This window comes from Oncorhynchus mykiss, chromosome 28 (genome assembly GCF_013265735.2).
Source record: "Oncorhynchus mykiss isolate Arlee chromosome 28, USDA_OmykA_1.1, whole genome shotgun sequence".
NCBI classification, from domain to species: domain Eukaryota; kingdom Metazoa; phylum Chordata; class Actinopteri; order Salmoniformes; family Salmonidae; genus Oncorhynchus; species Oncorhynchus mykiss.
In genome coordinates, this window is record NC_048592.1 from 17085344 (window position 1) to 17104447 (window position 19104).

The following is a 19104-nucleotide window of genomic DNA, read 5'->3' on the forward strand; positions in this document are numbered from 1 at the left end:
CTCTCTCTCTCTCTCTGACCTCACCCTAACCCTACACAGTGCCCCTAAAGCACCGGCTGCCTTATGGCTCCATTCAGCCAGTAATCACTCAGCTGAGCCAATATTCTATAATCTAATATCCATAGACAAATTGTCAGAACAGACCGCTTCTCCCTGACAAAGTCATTCGTTTGCGGTCGTGACGAGAGTGTTATTCATACGTATGTGTCGACAGTGTGTTTGAATTACTGTGCATTCATTTGTTTAAATTCTCCCTTAAAATGTTCTAAGATGTGGACTTTTGTTTTCTTCTCTCCCTTGACATAAGGTCATTTTAAAGTCTATTTCTTCTAAACTATTCAGGTCATTTTTAAAGAATAATAGAAATTGTCTAATTTACCTCATGTGGGGGTTACATCTTGAAGCTCCCCATTGCCTTGTGTTGGGGATTAAATGTCAGAGAGATTTTAAGTCACAGCGGGCTAAGCCATTACATGGCCACATACAAGGTTAATTGTGGTAAAATAATTTACATTTTTCTTTCCTTACCTGTAATTACACTTTGAATAGCAGGTTGAAGTGTAGGTTTTTAGATAATTCATAAGGCGAGGAATTGTTACCTCTGAGAGGCAAGCATAATGCAGTCGCAAGAGGAAAAATGTCCAAGTAACAAAGGAATGTAAATTCATACTTAGCTACCTTGCAATTACCATACTGACTAATGCCACAGCAGCCCACCTTTACTATTTAACAGAGCTGAGACAAATGACTTCCTAATGAAATCTGACAAAACACCTTCTCTCTTTCCCCATCTCCCTCTTGTTCCTCATTTTCACCTTCTTCTATCTCTTATGCTCTCTCTCTTATGCTCTCTGCCTCTCTGTGTCTCTGTGTCTCTGTGTCTCTGTGTCTCTGTGTCTCTGTGTCTCTGTGTCTCTGTGTCTCTTTGTCTCTGTGTCTCTGTGTCTCTGTGTCTCTGTGTCTCTGTGTCTCTGTGTCTCTGTGTCTCTCTCTCTCTCTCTCTCTCTCTCTCTCTCTCTCTCTCTCTCTCTCTCTCTCTCTCTCTCTCTCTCTCTCTTTCTCTCTTTCTCTCTCTCTCTCTCTCTCTCTCTCTCTCTCTCTCTCTCTCTCTCTCTCTCTCTCTCTCTCTCTCTCTCTCTCTGTACCTCTGTACCTCTGTAACTCTGTACAGATGGTGTTGATCTCGAGGATGATCCTTCCTGTTCTTGGCCTGCATCATCTCCATCCAGTAAAGACCAGACTTCCCCCGGCCACGGTGAAGACTATGATTTTGGCGAGGATGAAGGGGGCCCCGGCCTGCCGTACCCGTGCCAGTTCTGCGACAAGTCCTTCAGCCGTCTGAGCTTCCTGAAGCGCCACGAGCAGAGCCACGGTGACAAGCTCCCCTTCAGCTGCACCTTCTGCAGCCGCCTGTTCAAGCACAAGCGCAGCCGCGACCGCCACGTCAAGCTGCACACCGGCGACAAAAAGTACCACTGTGGCGAGTGCGACTCGGCCTTCTCACGCAGCGACCACCTCAAGATCCATATGAAGACCCACGCCTCCAACAAGCCCCACAAGTGCCCTGTGTGCCGCCGGGGCTTTCTCTCCTCCAGCTCCCTCCATGGACACATGCAGGTCCACGAGCGGGGCAAAGACGGTGGTGGTGGGGGGCCAGGTAGCGGCCTCTCCAGAGAGGAGTGGAAGCTGAAGGAGACGAGGAAGTGCAGCCGCTGCGAGGAGGGTTTTGATGTCCCTGAGGAGTTGCAAAGGCACATCGCTGAGTGCCACCCAGAGTGCTCTCCATCGGAGGACGGGGGCCTGTGTGGCGCCTTGCAGTGCATCTATTGCCACGAGCCATTCAGCGACGAGGGTGTCCTGCTAACCCACATTGACCAGGCCCACAGCCGCGACCGCAAAGGTCACAACTGCGCTGTCTGCTCTGAGCACTTCCTCTCTGTGGAGGACCTGTACGCCCACATGGATGTCCACCAGCTCCCCGAATCCAGTAACCACAGCAACAGCCCATCCCTGCTCACTGTGGGCTACACCTCTGTCTCCAGCACCACCCCAGACTCCAACCTCTCCGTCGACAGCTCCACCATGGTGGAGGTAGCCCCGCCCATACCCAAGACCCGGGGGAGGAGAAAGAGGGCCGCCCAGCACACCTCACACGACATTGGGGGCCGTTCATCCAAGCAGCCCAAGATCTCCTACAGCTGTATCTACTGCAACAAGCAGGTGTTCTCTAGCCTTGCCGTGCTTCAGATACACCTGCGGACCATGCACCTTGACAAACCTGAGCAGGCACACACCTGTCAGTTCTGCCTAGAGGTGCTTCCCTCCCTGTTCAACCTGAACGAGCACCTGAAGCAGGTGCACAATGCCGAGGACCATGCCACCCTGATGGGCAGCCTGCCTGACACCCTGCTTCAGTGTAATTTCTGCACTGAGGTTTTAAGTGACCTCAACTCTCTTCAAGAACACATCCGCTGTTCCCACGGCTTCCCCAGCCCCGTGGCCAAGGAGAGTAATGCCTTCTTCTGTCCCCAGTGCTTCATGGGATTCCTGACTGAGGCCACCCTGGAGGAGCACGTCCGTCAGACCCACTGTGACGGGGGCAGCCTGCGTTTCGACTCCCCGCTAGAGGTGACTCCCAAGGAGCCCATTGTAGAGGTGTACTCCTGCTCCTACTGCACCAACTCGCCCATCTTCAACAGCGTTCTGAAGCTGAACAAGCACATCAAAGAAAACCACAAGAACATTCCTCTGGCGCTGAACTACATCAACAATGGAAAGAAGTCTCTGCGGACCCTCAGCCCTTCCTCACCCATATCGATTGATCAATCTTTCCTTCATGGTTCCTCCTCTCGCAGCAATCGTGGCACTAGCGAGTTCATCTGCAACCAGTGTGGGGCCAAGTACACCAGCCTGGACTTGTTCCAGACCCACCTGAAGACTCACCTGGATGGGATGCAGCCCCAACTCAACTGCCCCCAGTGCAACAAGGACTTCCCCAACCAGGAGTCCCTGCTGAAGCATGTGACGGTCCACTTTACCATCACCTCCACTTACTACATCTGTGAGAGCTGCGACAAGCAGTTCACCTCGGTAGACGACCTGCAAAAACACCTGCTGGACATGCACACATTTGTGTTCTTCCGCTGCACCCTCTGCCAGGAAGTGTTTGACTCCAAGGTGTCCACCCAGCTCCACCTGGCTGTCAAGCACAGCAATGAGAAGAAGGTGTACCGCTGCACCTCCTGCAACTGGGACTTCAGGCACGAGGCCGACCTGCAGCTGCATGTCAAGCACAGCCACCTGGAGAATCAGGGCCGGGCCCACCGCTGCATCTTCTGTGGGGAGTCCTTCGGCACGGAGGTGGAGCTGCAGTGCCACATCACCACACACAGCAAGAAGTACAACTGCCGCTTCTGCAGCAAGGCCTTCCACGCCATCGTACTTCTGGAAAAGCACCTGAGGGAAAAGCACTGTGTGTTCGAGGGCAAGGCCCAGAACTGTGGTGCGAATGGATCCACCACCGGAGGAGCGGACCACCACCCGGCGGCCAAGGACGACGCAGAGCTACAGGGTCTCCTGTCCAACAGCCATGGTACAGGAGCGGCAGGATCAGGAGGCGTGTTGGAGTCCCCAAACAACCACGATGGGAGTGAGGAGGAAGTGGACACCGCTGACCCCTTGTTTGGGTGTGACATCTGTGGGGCGTCATACACCATGGACTCACTCCTCACCAACCACCAGCTCCGAGACCACAACATCCGCCCGGGCGAGAGCGCCATGGCGAAGAGGAAGTCGGACATGATCAAGGGCACCCACAAGTGTAACGTCTGCCAGCGCACCTTCTTTTCAGAGGCAGGTCTGAGGGAACACATGCAGACCCACCTGGGCCCCGTCAAGCACTACATGTGTCCCATCTGCGGAGAGCGTTTCCCCTCGCTGCTCACATTGACCGAGCACAAGGTCACCCACAGCAAGAGCCTAGACACGGGCAGTTGCCGCATCTGCAAGATGCCCCTGCAGAGCGAGGAGGACTTCATGGAGCACTGCCAGATGCACCCCGACCTGCGGAACTCCCTGACGGGGTTCCGCTGTGTGGTATGCATGCAGACCGTCACCTCCACCCTGGAGCTCAAGATCCACGGCACCTTCCACATGCAGAAGACAGGCACCATGTCCACCAACCACCCCATTGGCCGCACCACCAATCTCGCTTCCCACCACCACAACCAGCATCACCACCAACAACACCACCAGGCCAACCAGAAACTCTTCAAGTGTGCCTCGTGCCTGAAGGAGTTCCGCTCCAAATCTGACCTGGTGAAGCTGGACATCAACGGGCTGCCTTACGGGCTGTGTGCCGCATGTGTCAGCGCCGCCGGCTCAAAGAGCTCCAGCCCCACGGTGATGAATGGAGGCAGGCAGCAGCAGCAGGGAGGGGGAGGAGCCACGACCCCAGCCATGCCTGTAACAGCATGGACCGCTCAGACGGAGAGACTCAGCCCCAGAGAGGGGAAAGGCAAGCCGCCCCATTCATCGTCATCGCCCTCCTCCTCTATTTCCTCGACCGCCACCAAGACACGGTGCACCAGCTGCAACGTGAAGTTTGAGTCGGAGGCTGAGCTGCAGAACCACGTCCAGACGGTGCACAGGGAGCAGGGAGGGGACAGCAACAGCGGGCAGCTCAGGACCCCACAAGTCTCCCCCATGCCCAGGGCCAGCCCCTCACAGACTGAGGAGGTGAGAGAACTTAATACAATGGAGATGAACACAACGAGCCAGTTTCCCAGACAGAGATTAAGCCTAGTCCTAGACTATAAAGCTATTTCAATGGAGATTCTTAATTGACCACGCCTTTTAGTCCAGAACTAGGCTTAACATGTGTCTGGGAAACCCATATATTATATAACTAATGTGTTAGAAAATGGCCAAATTAGAAAAGTATCCACGTTTTTTGGTTGTTAATTAAACACAGACATTAGTTACAGGATTTCTAGCCAAAGAAGTGCTCAGTAAGTCCTCCGAGTGCCCAGTAAGAATGTGACATTGATGTACTCTAAATCCATGTGTCCTTGTGTTGTCCTTTTCTCTTGGTTTCTTGCTTAGAAGAAGACCTACCAGTGCATCAAGTGTCAGATGGTCTTCTACAGCGAATGGGACATCCAGGTCCACGTGGCCAATCACATGCTAGGTAAGAGAGGTTACTCAGTTCTTATTTTCTCTCTATGTTTATGGTCACTTTTTTTTAGGAACTGTCTCAAGTAGTCAAACAAAGGAATATCTGTTCAATATATTGTTTAACTATTCAACATATTTCCCCAAGATATTACATTTCTATTACATTTTGGTCAATTAGCAGACGCTCTTATCCAGAGCATATTACTACACATGGCTTTACATCTTTCACATTCTCCCTTCAGTGTAGTACTAAATACACCCTTTGTTGTAATACAAATAAGTACTGTTAGCATAACTATATAATATTCAATCCTCTATGTCAATACCTTGTGAACTGATGATGGTAGCCTCTGTGAAACACAAGCATGAACATGATGTGTGTGCCTGCCCTTGACTTTCAGACATTTTGGTCTGTCAGTGCTGAAATGACTGATCCCGTATGAAATGTGTAAAAACAACCATGTAGCACAATCTGATGCATGTACGCTAAGTTCATCAAACAAGATTCTAGATACACTTGAATCAAATGTTATTCAACACATGATTATTCTGAAAGCTTGATTCCAACACAAAGAGCACACTCTTCTGTTCTATAATTCTCAAACGCCTTTACTTTTGGCGTTCATTTGTATGCAGGTAGAATAATTAGCGGAGAACACACAATTCACTACCCAGGCTTCTTTCTTTCTTGCCTGAATTAAGTAGGCGTCTGAATTCCAGTCTCACCTTCCTTTACTCATTCATTTATTCATCTCGTTTGGCGGCTCTTTCATTACACTGCATTATCTGTTGTCTTCAGTGGGAGAGAGACTCATTGATCTGGAACCAACCCGCCTCTCTGTTTGGGATGCGCTCCTAGGCGCAGGTGAATTTAAACGCGGCGGGCAATTCTATCAGGACCGCTGGGCAATTCTATCAGGAACACACTGTTTGTGCATAAACAATCACAGGCATGTGATTTGTGATTTTGATTTTGTGCTGTGTGCTGTGTGTGTGTGTGTGTGTGTGCATGTGCGTGTGTTTGTGTGTGACTGAAAGTGTATAAATGTGTGGTTGGTTTTGTATTCATCTGATCTGCTCTCTCTACACTACTGGGGGTGCCTAATGCAACACCATGCTAGCACTAGTCCTTTCTCTATCAGAGGCTGGCATGGTGCACGCTGTTTTGGTACAAAACAACCCCCCTACTGGTTACTTTATGTCGTTCAGCCACACATACTATTCCCCCATAATGTTAGAATCCAAACCGTTTCAGGAAAAGAGTGGATAGATGATTGGTTTATTGAAGGATGTCCTACTTTTCTGACTCTATTCGGAATGAATACAAATGTACGATGGATCCAAATAAAATATTGATTTATGGAATGTATGAAAAAAAATTAACACTTCAAATAGATTGAAATAGATATGACAATAAATGCTTAGTAATTGCCTTAACTTATGTTATTACACCAACATTGTTCGGAGGTGACCTTGGTTGGATGTATATGCTGAGGAATGTCTCTCTCTGCTCTCCCTATTCGACAATGGGAGGGTTAAACCCGGAGCAGGCTGTTATGACCACAAAGCCAATTTGGCCCAAAAAAACCCCGAAAACCCCACCTTCCTCATTTAGAAAAAGCTCTAAATACCTTCTTTCTCTCTCCCTGAAAAAGGGACACTTTCTCCCTTTAATGGCCATCTGCACAGGACAGGGGAAACGGGGGTCTGGGGTCATCTCCGCTCAGCTGTCAGCGTTATTAGCCTAGGTAATGGAGCAGTCGCTGGATTCATAGGGGTGCTGTTTTCAACCCATGCCCCGCTCCACTTCTGCCCCCCTTCGCACTGGTGTCGCTTCACACTGATAACTCTATATATAGCGATGTGGCCTGACATACCACTATCGCTAAGTGTATGGAATAACAGGGCCCGAGAATTGTCTCACCGACCGAGACAGGACAATCTCAGCTGTCTATCTTTGTAATACAATAGTCTCCGAACGTAAGCCAAGTGCACTCTGTCTCCCCCTTCCTTCCTTCCCCTCTCTCCCCCATCCTAACCAAAAAGCTAGCTTTCCCTCTCTCCCCCATCCTGACCAAAGTGGTCAGAATGAACCATTGTCCCCCATGCGAATGCAGCATTCAGTCTGGTTTAACCAGGCTAGACCAGTCCTGGCCAAGCCCTGGAAACAGCCCCATGTGTCTTAAGATGGAGGCTGCAGCCTGCTAGGGCCCAGATGGATCAGTACACATTTGCTGTACAGCTGGTCGCTCTGTTTGGGGACCTGGTGTGATGCTCCTATGGAGAAAAAAATGATATCGCCACCATCCAAGGAGCAATTTAATAGCAGCGCAGAAGACAGCTGGCCACTCTTTAGTTTAGAGTTTTTTTTTTTGTTGGCATGGCGCACTTACAGAACTGAGGGTGTCCGATTCATCTCCAGAGACAAACACATTTATACTGCTTTCAGCTGTTGTGGTCATCAACCCACAAATCCCTCATTTGTATCTTTTTTTTGTGTGTAGGATGCTGATTAAGGCATTCCACATCTTCCACACAGACAAAACAACGACGTGTGTCAGTCATCATCTGTTTAAGTTGAATGAGACAAAACGCTCTAACTGACATTCATTTTCCACTTATATTGTTTGTTTTGAACTGTTTGCCTTTGAAGGTCTTTCATATGTCAGTTAAGCCTGTTGGGTTTTAACCAGCAGGCCATCACCTCTCCACAGAGATTCACTTTAACCTCCCTGTGAACTCTGACATTTGGAAAATCATGGGGGGGGACTTTTGACCCATTTATCCTACTCTTCCAAATACCACTGTGTGGATTTGAGTGACCACTGACACGTTTGTAAAGCATGGGCACTGAGCATGGTGCTTAAAAGGTGAAAAAGGGTCCCCATTTTCACAGTTTTGATCCTTTCTTTTTACACTGGTCCAGCCCAAGTGGCTACTCCAGCCAAGGTGGCAAGGCTCAGAAGGACAATCATAAACCGACAAACCCTGGGCAGCACATTCCAGAAAGTGGTTTTGGGGTCACCTCTATCGGTTTTTGGGCTGGTGACAGGACAACGCTGAGCCTGCAGCCAAGTCAGGGAGGAGCCTTCTCCCTCTCACAGAGCCGGTGGCCTGGTCAGCCTGGGCAGAGGGGGGTGGGGGACGGGGAGAGGGGGGGGAGAGGGAAAGGCACATTTGCTGTACAGCTGGCCGCTCTGTGTGAAGCAGGCACAGTGGGCCGTTACAGAGCTGGAGAGAGGAGGGTGAGGAGCATGAGGTCTCTAGCCCTCCTACAGTTTCTACCTCTCTCTGTTATCTCTCCGTCCCTGACTCTCCCTGACTTCGTTTTTCATACTAACCACCAATCTGGCAACCTGTACTGTGTTTGGCTTTTAGTGATGATAGGGTAAGCAGGGAAGTATAGCTGTATTTTAGAGTTAAAAAGCGTGTTTCTTTTTTCGTACCATCCACCAATCTGGCAACCCGTACTGTGTTTGGCTTTTAGTGATGATGGAGTAAGCGGGGAAGTATAGCAGTATTTGAGGCTAAAATTCTTGTTTTGTTGCATTCTAAAGGGCTGCAAATTACCCCTGACACATATCCTCCTTGTTTTGGGTCCCTGGAGCAGCTTGGGCAATGGTGTGTTGATTATGCCATCTCTGTCACTGTCTCTTCTTCACTGGTGGCGACACACTCACTCACTCCATTAAAGGACATTTATTTTCATGGTGCGTAAAGAAATGTGATGGTTTTAGGGTTGTTCCCCCCCATCCCCCAAATGTCTGCCCTGAAATCCTCTTTTGATTTGCTTGTTATTACCACGAGACAGCATAACAATAAGATATAGCCTACCTGTGCTCTTCAGTGAATGAAAGTCATTCATAAGGCGCATACACATTTAGTCTGTTAACAAACATAGTAGAACGAGCTTCTCATTTCACTCCTTGGGGGCTGGATCAGACTCCTAAACCCAATAGTAAACACAACACACCACGGCAACAGGAACTGGATCAATGTTATGAAATAAATAAGAGAACAGACCAGCCCAGACCAGCCACTGGAAACAAAAGGAAGCCATGCGTACTGTATACAGAGTAGACAGAGTGTGATTTCCTAGCCTGCTTTTTTATTAATTGGTGATTAATAATAACGCCTCTCCGTTCGTTAGCACAGTCACCTCCTGTGCAGCCGAGTGTGCTGCTGCTAATATGCAATTAAGCGCACCTTCCTTCCTGTTACATTCTACCTCTCTGCCTAGCTAATGTGGTGTCCACGAGTAGCATAGTGAAACAGGTTGCAAAGAAATATACTGCCTACAGTATCTTTAGTTTCAACACATTCAACTGCACAGTTTTTGTCACATGGATTCTAGCTACTTCCTTGTAAAAAAAAAAGAAGTTACAATGACTCCTTTAACTGAGAGACTGTCTGCATTAAAAACTTTTGCGGCATTGCGGTAAAGGTACAATTCGTGGAAAGGTATGTTTGTTGTAAAGCAGGGGTTCTTGGCATCACCGTTGGGATGATCTGTTCCTAGGCCAGACAAGCTCAGTCTGATGTGGTCTTTATCAATAGATTTTCTTGACATTTCCCCACACCTCACAGACTAGGCCAACATGTGAGAAAATATGTGATGCTCCCACAGTTCATACGGTTTGTTTGCACAAGCTTTGAGCAAACAATGTCTGGACTGGTAGGCAGATGATTGGTAGGCAGATGTCAGGTCACCATGGTGATTTTGTTTTGGCAAATCCTTTTGAGGAGATGTGGTTGCAGTACTCTATCTCATTGTTATCACCTACACTCAGCATACAATTTTCTCAACCTTTGCTTTTTGATATTTTGAAATCGTACCTCAGAATAGCATTATCTTATAATTAAAAACCTAATGGAGAATTTGGCTGTTGTAGCTCTAGCCCAGCTACCACGTAACATGGTTGCTCTGCCGACCTGGAATGAGCTCGAGGTAGAAAGCTCTTTCTTCCTGTTCTCCAATCCTGGCTTCTCTATGTTTTATTAATATACAGGAGGGATGTCTCCTTTAGAGTGTTAATGCCAACCCTTGTTCTGAAGTGCCCTATAAATACTGGATGATCAGAATTAACCTCTCCAGTCCTGTCCCTTCCTGGAGGTTCCGAGATGTCACCGAGGCCGTCGGAGCATGCGCAGCACGGCCTGCCCCGGTCCGAGAGGGTTGCTAAGCAGTCAGACGGGGAGGGGGCTTATGGGAGCAGTGCAAACAGACAGCTCTGCCTTCGTAAAGGTCAACGGTGCAACCCACACCTCTCAAATCCCAGACCGTCGTCACATAGTGTGACCCAGACTCTAAGCGTGCCTGGAGAGAGATGCCTCCCTCCGGCCTGCATGGGGAGAATTACAGGGCTAACATTGTGTTGTGGTAGACTGACTTTGGCTTTAGAGGTTGTCACCACCAATGGTAGAGTCACTGATCTATCTATATCTGGATTATCTATGAACTCCTTCCCTGTTGGTGTCAGCTGGGAGAATATGCAGTAGTACATCCAGTTGAGATGTAAGATAACAATTTTGCTGGAAAGCATTACAGAGAAAACATCCCAGTGGTAAAGCCGCATCACAAGCAAGTTATGTGGATATGAACCAACAACAAACAGCCAAAGATATACCCAATGAATCCACAAAGTTTTTGAACAACTGTTTATGGCGCACAATTGGTGTTTCCAAAGTGCTGTGTAACGATTGACTGTTCTCATCAACGCTTGGTGTGTGAACGACAGACATGGGAGGAGAGGGGAGGGGGGTAGAGCGTGAGCCCCTCAAAAGGCCCCCCAGCGTCAAAGCCTTAATAATCATGTGAGCGGTACTGGACTTCATTACCCTCCTGTTCGACAGGCGGAGTGCCAGCCTGGATCGCTGGCTGGCTGTGGCAAGGTCAACGTCGGAGGAAAAACCAGTTACTGTGTTACTCCGGAGCGGGAGCAGAACGGGAGTGGAGGAGAGGGGCTGCCATCTGTCAGCTCGGGCCTGCCATACCCGCAGAGCAAATGGACACGGGCGGCCAGAGGAGAGGCCACAGACACATCGAGCTAAACCCACCGAGCATAACACTGAGGCCTGGACGGACAGAGAGCCAGCCAAACGCAGAGCACGGAGATGGACCTTGATGCTGCAGATAAACACAGGGACAGTGCAGGGACAGTTGTGTGTACATAGAGCTAGCTAGCGCCGTATAGTTGGCACTGGGTTCTGTGTGTTTATGTCTGTTTGTTTTTTAGTGTGAGTGCACTATTGGGCTCTGGCTGTTATGAGTCCAGATGGCAAAGTATTGAACACAAACATGATCTGTTGCAGTGTGTTGTTAGATTATAGTCATTCTTGACATTTTAGGTCTATTTGATAAAGACCTCCCTTTTCATGTTGTGGTCACTTGTCAGAGGAGAGAGGGTGTCATATTACATTTGCATTGTTGCCATTCAGAAGAGCTCTTGACATCTCTATACTGCCCCTACACTACTGTAGTCGTAACATATACCTTTGCCATGCTGTACTTCCTGACTTGTACAACAACAGCCCCATTATGAATAGCAGTTTTACAAGCGTCATCCCTTCGTTCTCAGGCATTGGAGGTTGTGTTGTTTCTCCTTGCCTCACCCTGTACAGTACACTGGGTCTGTGGACGAAACAAACTAGGCGTCTAATCTAGGGAGCGACCCTCTCAGTGAAGACCTTTATGATGCCCTCTGGCCAACGTGGAGCGGAGTGAAGGAACCCTGTGGAATGTTCCAAAGCGCTCTCTAATAGGTTTCAGGTGCTGCGGGCCACAGGCCAGCCCCCCCCCCCCCCAACCCCCCTCCTGTGTCCCGTGTGATAGCAGACCTGCCTGCAGCCATGCAGTGAAAGCATCACTATTTCTCCTGTCAAGGAGACAGGTCAGGCACATGAAAACGGACACCCATCATTTAGAGAGGAAATTGTCCCGTAGATTTTTACCCCCAGTTTCAGAGTCATTTTGACCTTCATTTAATTTGGTACCATGTGGTATTCCTGTTGTTTGCCTGGGTGAAATGTTTCTTTAGCTTGTTTACTATACTCAGAATTATGCTACAGGCTACAAACAATTGCCATGTTCCCTTTAGATCAATGAAAAGGTAAGTGTACAATTTCTTACAGTGGACTCTCCTTACCGGATCTCTTCACGTTGTAGATGAGGAGAAAACAGATCTGCACTTTATCTCTCCAACTCTTCCCCTCCTCAGCTCCTCCTCTCAGAAAGTTCCTCCTTGTTTCCCCTGTTCCGTTCTGTGACTGCAGCCCCCTCAGGCTCCATCGTCAACACACTCCGGAACACTGGGAGAGGAGATGGTCCTGGGCGATTCCTTTCTCATTAATGGAACTCACACAGGAACTCCCAGGATGAAAGCTGCATGACATATTACGCATTCATGTTGATATATCATTGCTAGGTACAGATACTCGACTCTGCTGAGGAGGAATTGTGTCGGCGTGGCGCAGATTTAGTCTGTATCATGGTTTTAATTTAGAGGATCCGTTTCAGTTTTGTTATGTGGAGGATAACGTGTGTACTGCATTCATCATCTGCACGGAATTGTTGAATACTCATTTCTAATTGGCTTGAAGGGCATTCTAGAGCATGCATTGTTTCCCTTTAATGCACACTATATCAGCACAGTATAATTCAATGGCAATAGTTAATTCTTACATGTTCTATGTTTGAGCTGCTTTTGAAAGCAAAAGTCGAATTGAAAACATTATTTGCGTTGTATAATAGCAAGCTAGGACTGGTGGTTTGGTTAACGAAACTAGCAAGTCTGTTTGGTTACCAAGGCAACTACTTTAGCTATCTAGTAAACTGTCTTCCTACTTCAGTGGATGTTGAACACATTTCTGCCTGCAAATGAGCACATTTCTAGCGGCAAATGTGTTAAGTTATAGCCATGGTATAAACGGGATAATGCAACTCTGTTGAAGGTTAGTTCCACGCCACGTGGAACACACCTTCCACGTCATTCCTTCTTTTCCATAGAACGCATAGCCCCTCGTTGATTATCCATTATTTACACGTTGAATTCTGTTACAACATTATCTCCGCCACAATAGATGTGCTCATCTTGTAATGCAAGACAGCAAGAGCATACAGTATAGTTATTTTGTGCCTTATCAACAGTTAAGTAAAGGCAAATCCTGTGCAAGATTCAGTGCCTTTTTGGTTCATGAGCTTAGATTTATGCTTTTGTTAAATATTTTGTTAAAGTCTATATTATCGTTGATCAGGAATTGTTTTTGTTGCCTTTGATTTTTTTTTTATTGACACATTTATCTTTATATTAATTTATATGATTATAAAAACACAACATAGTCGACTCGGACATAGACATTTGTTATTGACATGTTAAAGAAATATATAAAAAATCCACCTTGAGCAAGGCCGGGCATTAGTTAGTTAGACATTAGTGGTAGAATGTTCGGAGATGTTCTTCTCTGTTAGTTCCTTTTGTCTTTCCATTTGTCCCATCGGGCGCCTGGAGACGCCAACCTTAAGCCACTCTAGCGCTGATTAATCTTTAACATTGATAATTACTAATTAAGTTAGTAAGAGCCTTTTAATGTAGTCCTCCTTCAAATGGGGAGCCGAGAGGACAACAGATCATTAGCTTCAATAATGAACGTGAATGAGACAGATAATAGCCTATGATAGGTGAACAGTGACAGTTATATTAAATGGGGTGGATGGAGGGTACATGGAGAAAGACTGTGAGGATGTGGTAGCTTCATGGATTGGGAAACTCTGGAAGATGGTACTGTGGTTGATTGGTGCCAAAAAAAGTAGAGAGTCCAGAATAGAGTAAATAAACAACATTGAAATGAAAGGATTGTGAGAGAAAATGTGTTATTCTAGTTGGTAGACACATTGTGGGCTGTTGTTGGTTGGGGCTGCTGTTGTAATATATTCCGTGTGTCTTTTGTTCATATACAGTGATTAAATATTGATCATAGGTGTCAAGTGTTTTGATAGATGTTACAGTTGCAGGGACTATGTTTTTGGAAGAAATCTCATCACTTTAGTCATTATCATGGTGCCTGTGCTGTGAGAGATAGTGCCCATTAAAAGAGTCATTTCATCTCAGTTTTTTTTTTTTTATCTTAACAACGACAATGATGCTAACCTGGCACTTCCCACAAGCCGGCCCACTTTGGGGAAGGTGCTTATGCCATAATGATTATTATCATTAAGAAGATATTAATGTGCTTAGTGCTTGTGACCCAGCTGCTCATCATGGCCTGAGCTCCCCATCGGTGGAGGGGAGAGGGGTCGCTGCCAATATGGACCCTGCACTGGGGCCACAGGGGCCACCGCCCACCTGTCTAGGGGCTCTCGGGGTCACCTAAGGTGCCCAGTTTGGTTGTTAGTCGAAACCTACTGTATGGCTACATTTGGTGCAAGTTATGGATTTGTGTTAGTGTGTTTATAGTACGTTTATACTGTCTGTGGGTGTGATTAATAAAAACATCAACCAAATAATAGGTTGAAACATTTCTAAGGTCATAATGAATCCAAGTGGTTATTATAATAACTAAGCCAGTTCTTAAACATCTCCCTCTTTTACAATGTTGGCATACATATTCATTCTAACTCTGTTATTCTGAAACGAGGGGAAATGTATGTTTTCCCTTCAGAGATTTATTCCACATAATTATACAGTGAATTTCCATGTTACTATTATCACCCACTTTCCAACAGTGGAGCAGTAATACTGCATTTTTGTGGAAATGATTTGTTTAATTTCTGACAAAAGATGAAATATGACAAAAACATGCCCTGTGACATTACCATGTAAGAGCTTTCTCTTTTACTAATTTCCACAATGACAGTGAATTACCGAAGTGTGCGAACGTCATACTGTAGTTGCAGTAACCGAGGAGTAGGCGAAACATGCTCTATGTCTATGGCAACTGTGAGTGGGTCATGATTTACATATCGCTGTAGATGGGGAGGTTGGAGGACTCCTACTCCGTTAGAGTAGCTCAGTGCAGTGTGTTGTGGTCGTCACGGAGACCGTGTGTGTGGAGCTAGCTGTAGGCTGTCTGGCTCGCTCTCCTCCTTTCCCAGTTTCAAATTGCTGCTTCATTAGGACTTGGAAGAGAATCCCGTGGTTAGATTTAATCAAACGAATCGCTATGGCAGACTCACACAATCAATCACAATCCTTATCCAATATGTTACATTCTGTAACTACCATGTTGGCTTGGAGAAAAGTCAATTACAACACTCTCCCCTTTCTCTTTCTGTGACTTTTCTGTGGTGTTATGATTGTTTGGCTGTTATTACGTTATGCGTACATGTGGAGTTTGCATCTAGTTTATGCCGTTTTTCACGTCATAGTTATTGTATGACACACACACACGCACACACACTTAACTTCTTGTAGGTTATGATATGCCCTATCTATAAGAAACAAGTGAACTGTTGATGTACATTTAGTGCTTGTGTTTGTATTTTTATTTAGTATGGATCCCCATTAGCTGCAGCCAAGGCAGTCTTCCTGAGGTCCGGACAAATTAAGGCAATTTTAAAAACATTACAATACATTCACAACAGATTTCACAACACAGTAAGTGTGTGCCCTCTGGCCCCTACTCTAATACCACATATCTACAACACAAAATCCATGTGTGCGCTTGTGCCACTCAATAGTGCTTCTCTGTCTCAGAGTAGTGGTGAATTCTAGGACCCCTCCAAATTTCTCTCTCCTTTTAAATGATCTGCTTTCTTAGTTTGGCTCCCTGGATGTTATATTCACCCTATAGCATCCCTTTAGCGCACGCACGCATGCACACACACACACACACACACACACACACACACACACACACACACACAAGCCGTCGTTGTAAATAATAATTTGTTCTTAATTGACCTGCCTGGTCAAATAAAGGCTAAAAACACACACTCTCTCACAGACACACACACACGCACGCACGCACGCATACACACACACACACACACACACACACACACACGCCGTAATTGTAAATAATAATTTGTTCTTAATTGACCTGCCTGGTCAAATAAAGGCTAAAAACACACACTCTATCACAGACACACACACACACAAACACACACACTTGGTTGGGTAGGGCCACAACTGCTGTTCTTCCTTTCTCTCACGGTGCGGTGTGGTGCAGAGCATTGCGGTCCCAAAGTGGCTCCTCGGGCTCGGCTGCCAGTTGTTTGCCAGCGTCTCCGGGTGGAATTCATTCAAATTAAAGCGTCAGAATGAGGCCCGGGTCCCAGAATGCCGTGTCCCTCGCCTTCATCAGCATTCCGCCGATGAGAGTAATTAAAGCCGAAATTAATTCTGCTGTAAGCAGAGGAGCCACAGAATAACTGATATTAGAGGCTGGATGATGAATGCTTGGCATCAAGGGAGGTCTCAGGGGATAGAAGGGGGAAATTCACAGATCTCTCTGTCTCTTCCTCTCTCTCTCTTTCTTTCTTTCTTTCTTTCTTTCTCCCTTCTCTCTCTGTCTTGTTCTCTTCCCTTTTCTCTCTCTTTCTATGTTTCCATCTTTCTCTGTGTTTGCCCTGTCTACTTTTCTCTCCGCTCTTTTCATCTCTTTCACTGTGTTCCCTCTCTTTTTGTATTCCTTCCTCATTCTTCCCCTCTCCTTTTATCCCCGGGATCACAGTTTTGTCATGACAGGGCTATGCTAAAGATTGCTATGCACATACAAGCCAGAATGTGGAATTGAGATCCCATAGAGATCTCTTCATTAGGCTGCCTCGACCAGCCCCGATGAAAAATAGATGTTATGGAGAGTCATTTCCTGGTCTCTTGGCATTGTGACATGACATTGTACCCTCTTAGCATTTGTCACCTTGAATGTTAGTGTTGAGTGATGCTGCAAATGCTGGCAGATTATAACAGGTGACATTAAGAGCGGTAATGGAGAATGTGCACTGGTAAAGCTGTAGCCATAATGTTATCAGTAGAGCCAAAATTCAGATTTTGCATCCATTCTCTTTTTTATGGCTTTTTATTTATTTACACAACATCTACAATCCAGGTTATGATTATTACATTTTTTCTGGTTGGTCTATTTAAGTATTGAATAGCACGGTTTATACCGTAGAAAAATACAGCCTCTTCTTGAAGATCTTATTTTCTAGGCACAGTTTGATATTGAAGCCAGACGCTTTCGAGATGATGTGATATTTTAGCCAGTATGATTCAATGATCCCCCATCTCCCCTGACACTTTATTTTTGGAATAGCATGTCTTTAGCAAGAGCAGTCACAAGACTGAAAGACAAAAAACCACACTCATGGAATAAAAAAGACACCGATTGGACAAGGCTCAGCGTTGTGAATGTTTTTAGAACTCTCTTAGAATCAAATGAAACTGAACAAAAGGTTAGCCCTTGTGGGGTTTATGATAATGTAATATACAATGCTGCCATGGAATTTGCCAATGCATGTCTTTGCACTGTCTGACTCAGAGGGACGAGTGAATGTAATGAAGCTGACCTCTGCCCTCTCTCGTAGTCTGCCCCTATGGGTATAGCACTTTAAAAAGAAGATAAACAACAGATACTGTATCAGTCTTGGTTTTATGTCGTGCTCCCCTGTCTTCTTTGTAACAGCATATTGGTATATTTTGGTGTGGCTTGTAGTGCTACTGTACTTTATATGCTACTGGTTTGTTCAAGAATATGACGAAATATTTCATGGAAATCAGAAAAGAACCTCGACTTGAGAATTGCTGACCGCTCATTAAGAATTAAAAGGCCTGGTGTGGCTTGGCGGCAGGCATTGGAGGCCCAGAGTGAAAGATTAGAATCCATAAGGGGGCCAAAGGCAGAGGAGATGTGACTGGGGCCCCTAGAGATTGGCTGAACCAACACACATAGATGGGTGGCGGGGGCTGGGATGGGGGGAGTTGGAATGAAGCATCACTGGCAATGCCCGGTCCTGATTCGTCTTAAAGGGGCGATGGTCCTTTTATTTATCTCGTTCATGGCTTCATTTTATCGTGCTGTTTATCTTGTTAAACTGACTCTAGTTGGTGAAAAAAGATCTGGCTACAGTACTGTTTGTGTCATTTGTTATATGGGAAGTTTTATGGGGGTGTGCTGGTTTGTGTGTGTTTGTAAAACTCTCACTCTACACTCTTAGTTGGAAAAAAGGTGCTATCTAGAACCCTAAAAGGGTTCTTCGGCTTTCCCCATAGGCGAACCTTTTGAAGAACCCTTTTTGGTTCCAAGTAAAAACCCTGGAACCAAAAGGGTTCAACCTGGATCCTAAAATGGCACAGCTGAAGAACCCTTTTTTCTAAGTGTTTCTCTTTCTCTCACTCACACACACTCACTCTCTTTCTCTCACTCACACACACACTCACTCTCTTTCTCCATCTCACTATTTGAAATGATGCAACAAAAAAAAAGTAATCACACAGGCATTTATCTGAATTATTTAGTGATCGTGTCTTTTTATAGATCTGGGTTTTACTTATGCACCTTACTAAAAGCTTTCTCCCTAATGGTTGTTTTTAGAATGTAGGCCTACAAATATGGCCTAAAAATTTGGCCAAAAAATATGTTTACTACTGTACAGGGAATTGTTATTTATCACTTCAAATGTTGTAGCGTTATTAACTTGCTATTTGATATAGATTCTGTGTCAGTAGCAGTTGTGTCTTTGTTTGTTTACCTACTCTGTTCTATAGGCCGATAAAAAAAAATGCTCAAGATGAAACCTTGGTATAACCATGACCTTAAACGCAATGACACGCTGTCCCATAACATTGTCCTGTCCAATAGTCCAGAACTCCCCCAAGAAACCTTACAGCAACTCATGGAGGAACAGAAAGAGAGAGCGACAGGGAAATACATCGATTTGTTTCCTCCCTCCCTGTCTCTGCCCTGGCTGAATTACTGAAACAAGATGCT

At 46.2% G+C, this 19104-nt stretch overlaps 1 protein-coding gene across 5 annotated transcripts in view; it reads left to right on the forward strand.

The window, feature by feature from the left end:
- The window catches only part of LOC110508645 (zinc finger protein 521), a 144418-nt gene that overhangs the window by 74819 nt on the left and 50495 nt on the right, over nt 1-19104 (forward strand). For 4 of the 5 annotated variants that reach the window (XM_021589322.2, XM_036967105.1, XM_036967103.1 and 1 more), the window contains 2 exons: nt 1172-4737; nt 5104-5188. In XM_021589322.2, the coding sequence (XP_021444997.1) occupies nt 1528-4737; nt 5104-5188 (3295 nt within the window). In that variant the 5' untranslated portion in view covers nt 1172-1527. The remainder of the gene's footprint in view (nt 1-1171; nt 4738-5103; nt 5189-19104) is intronic. The other variant, XM_021589321.2, reaches the window with a different exon arrangement.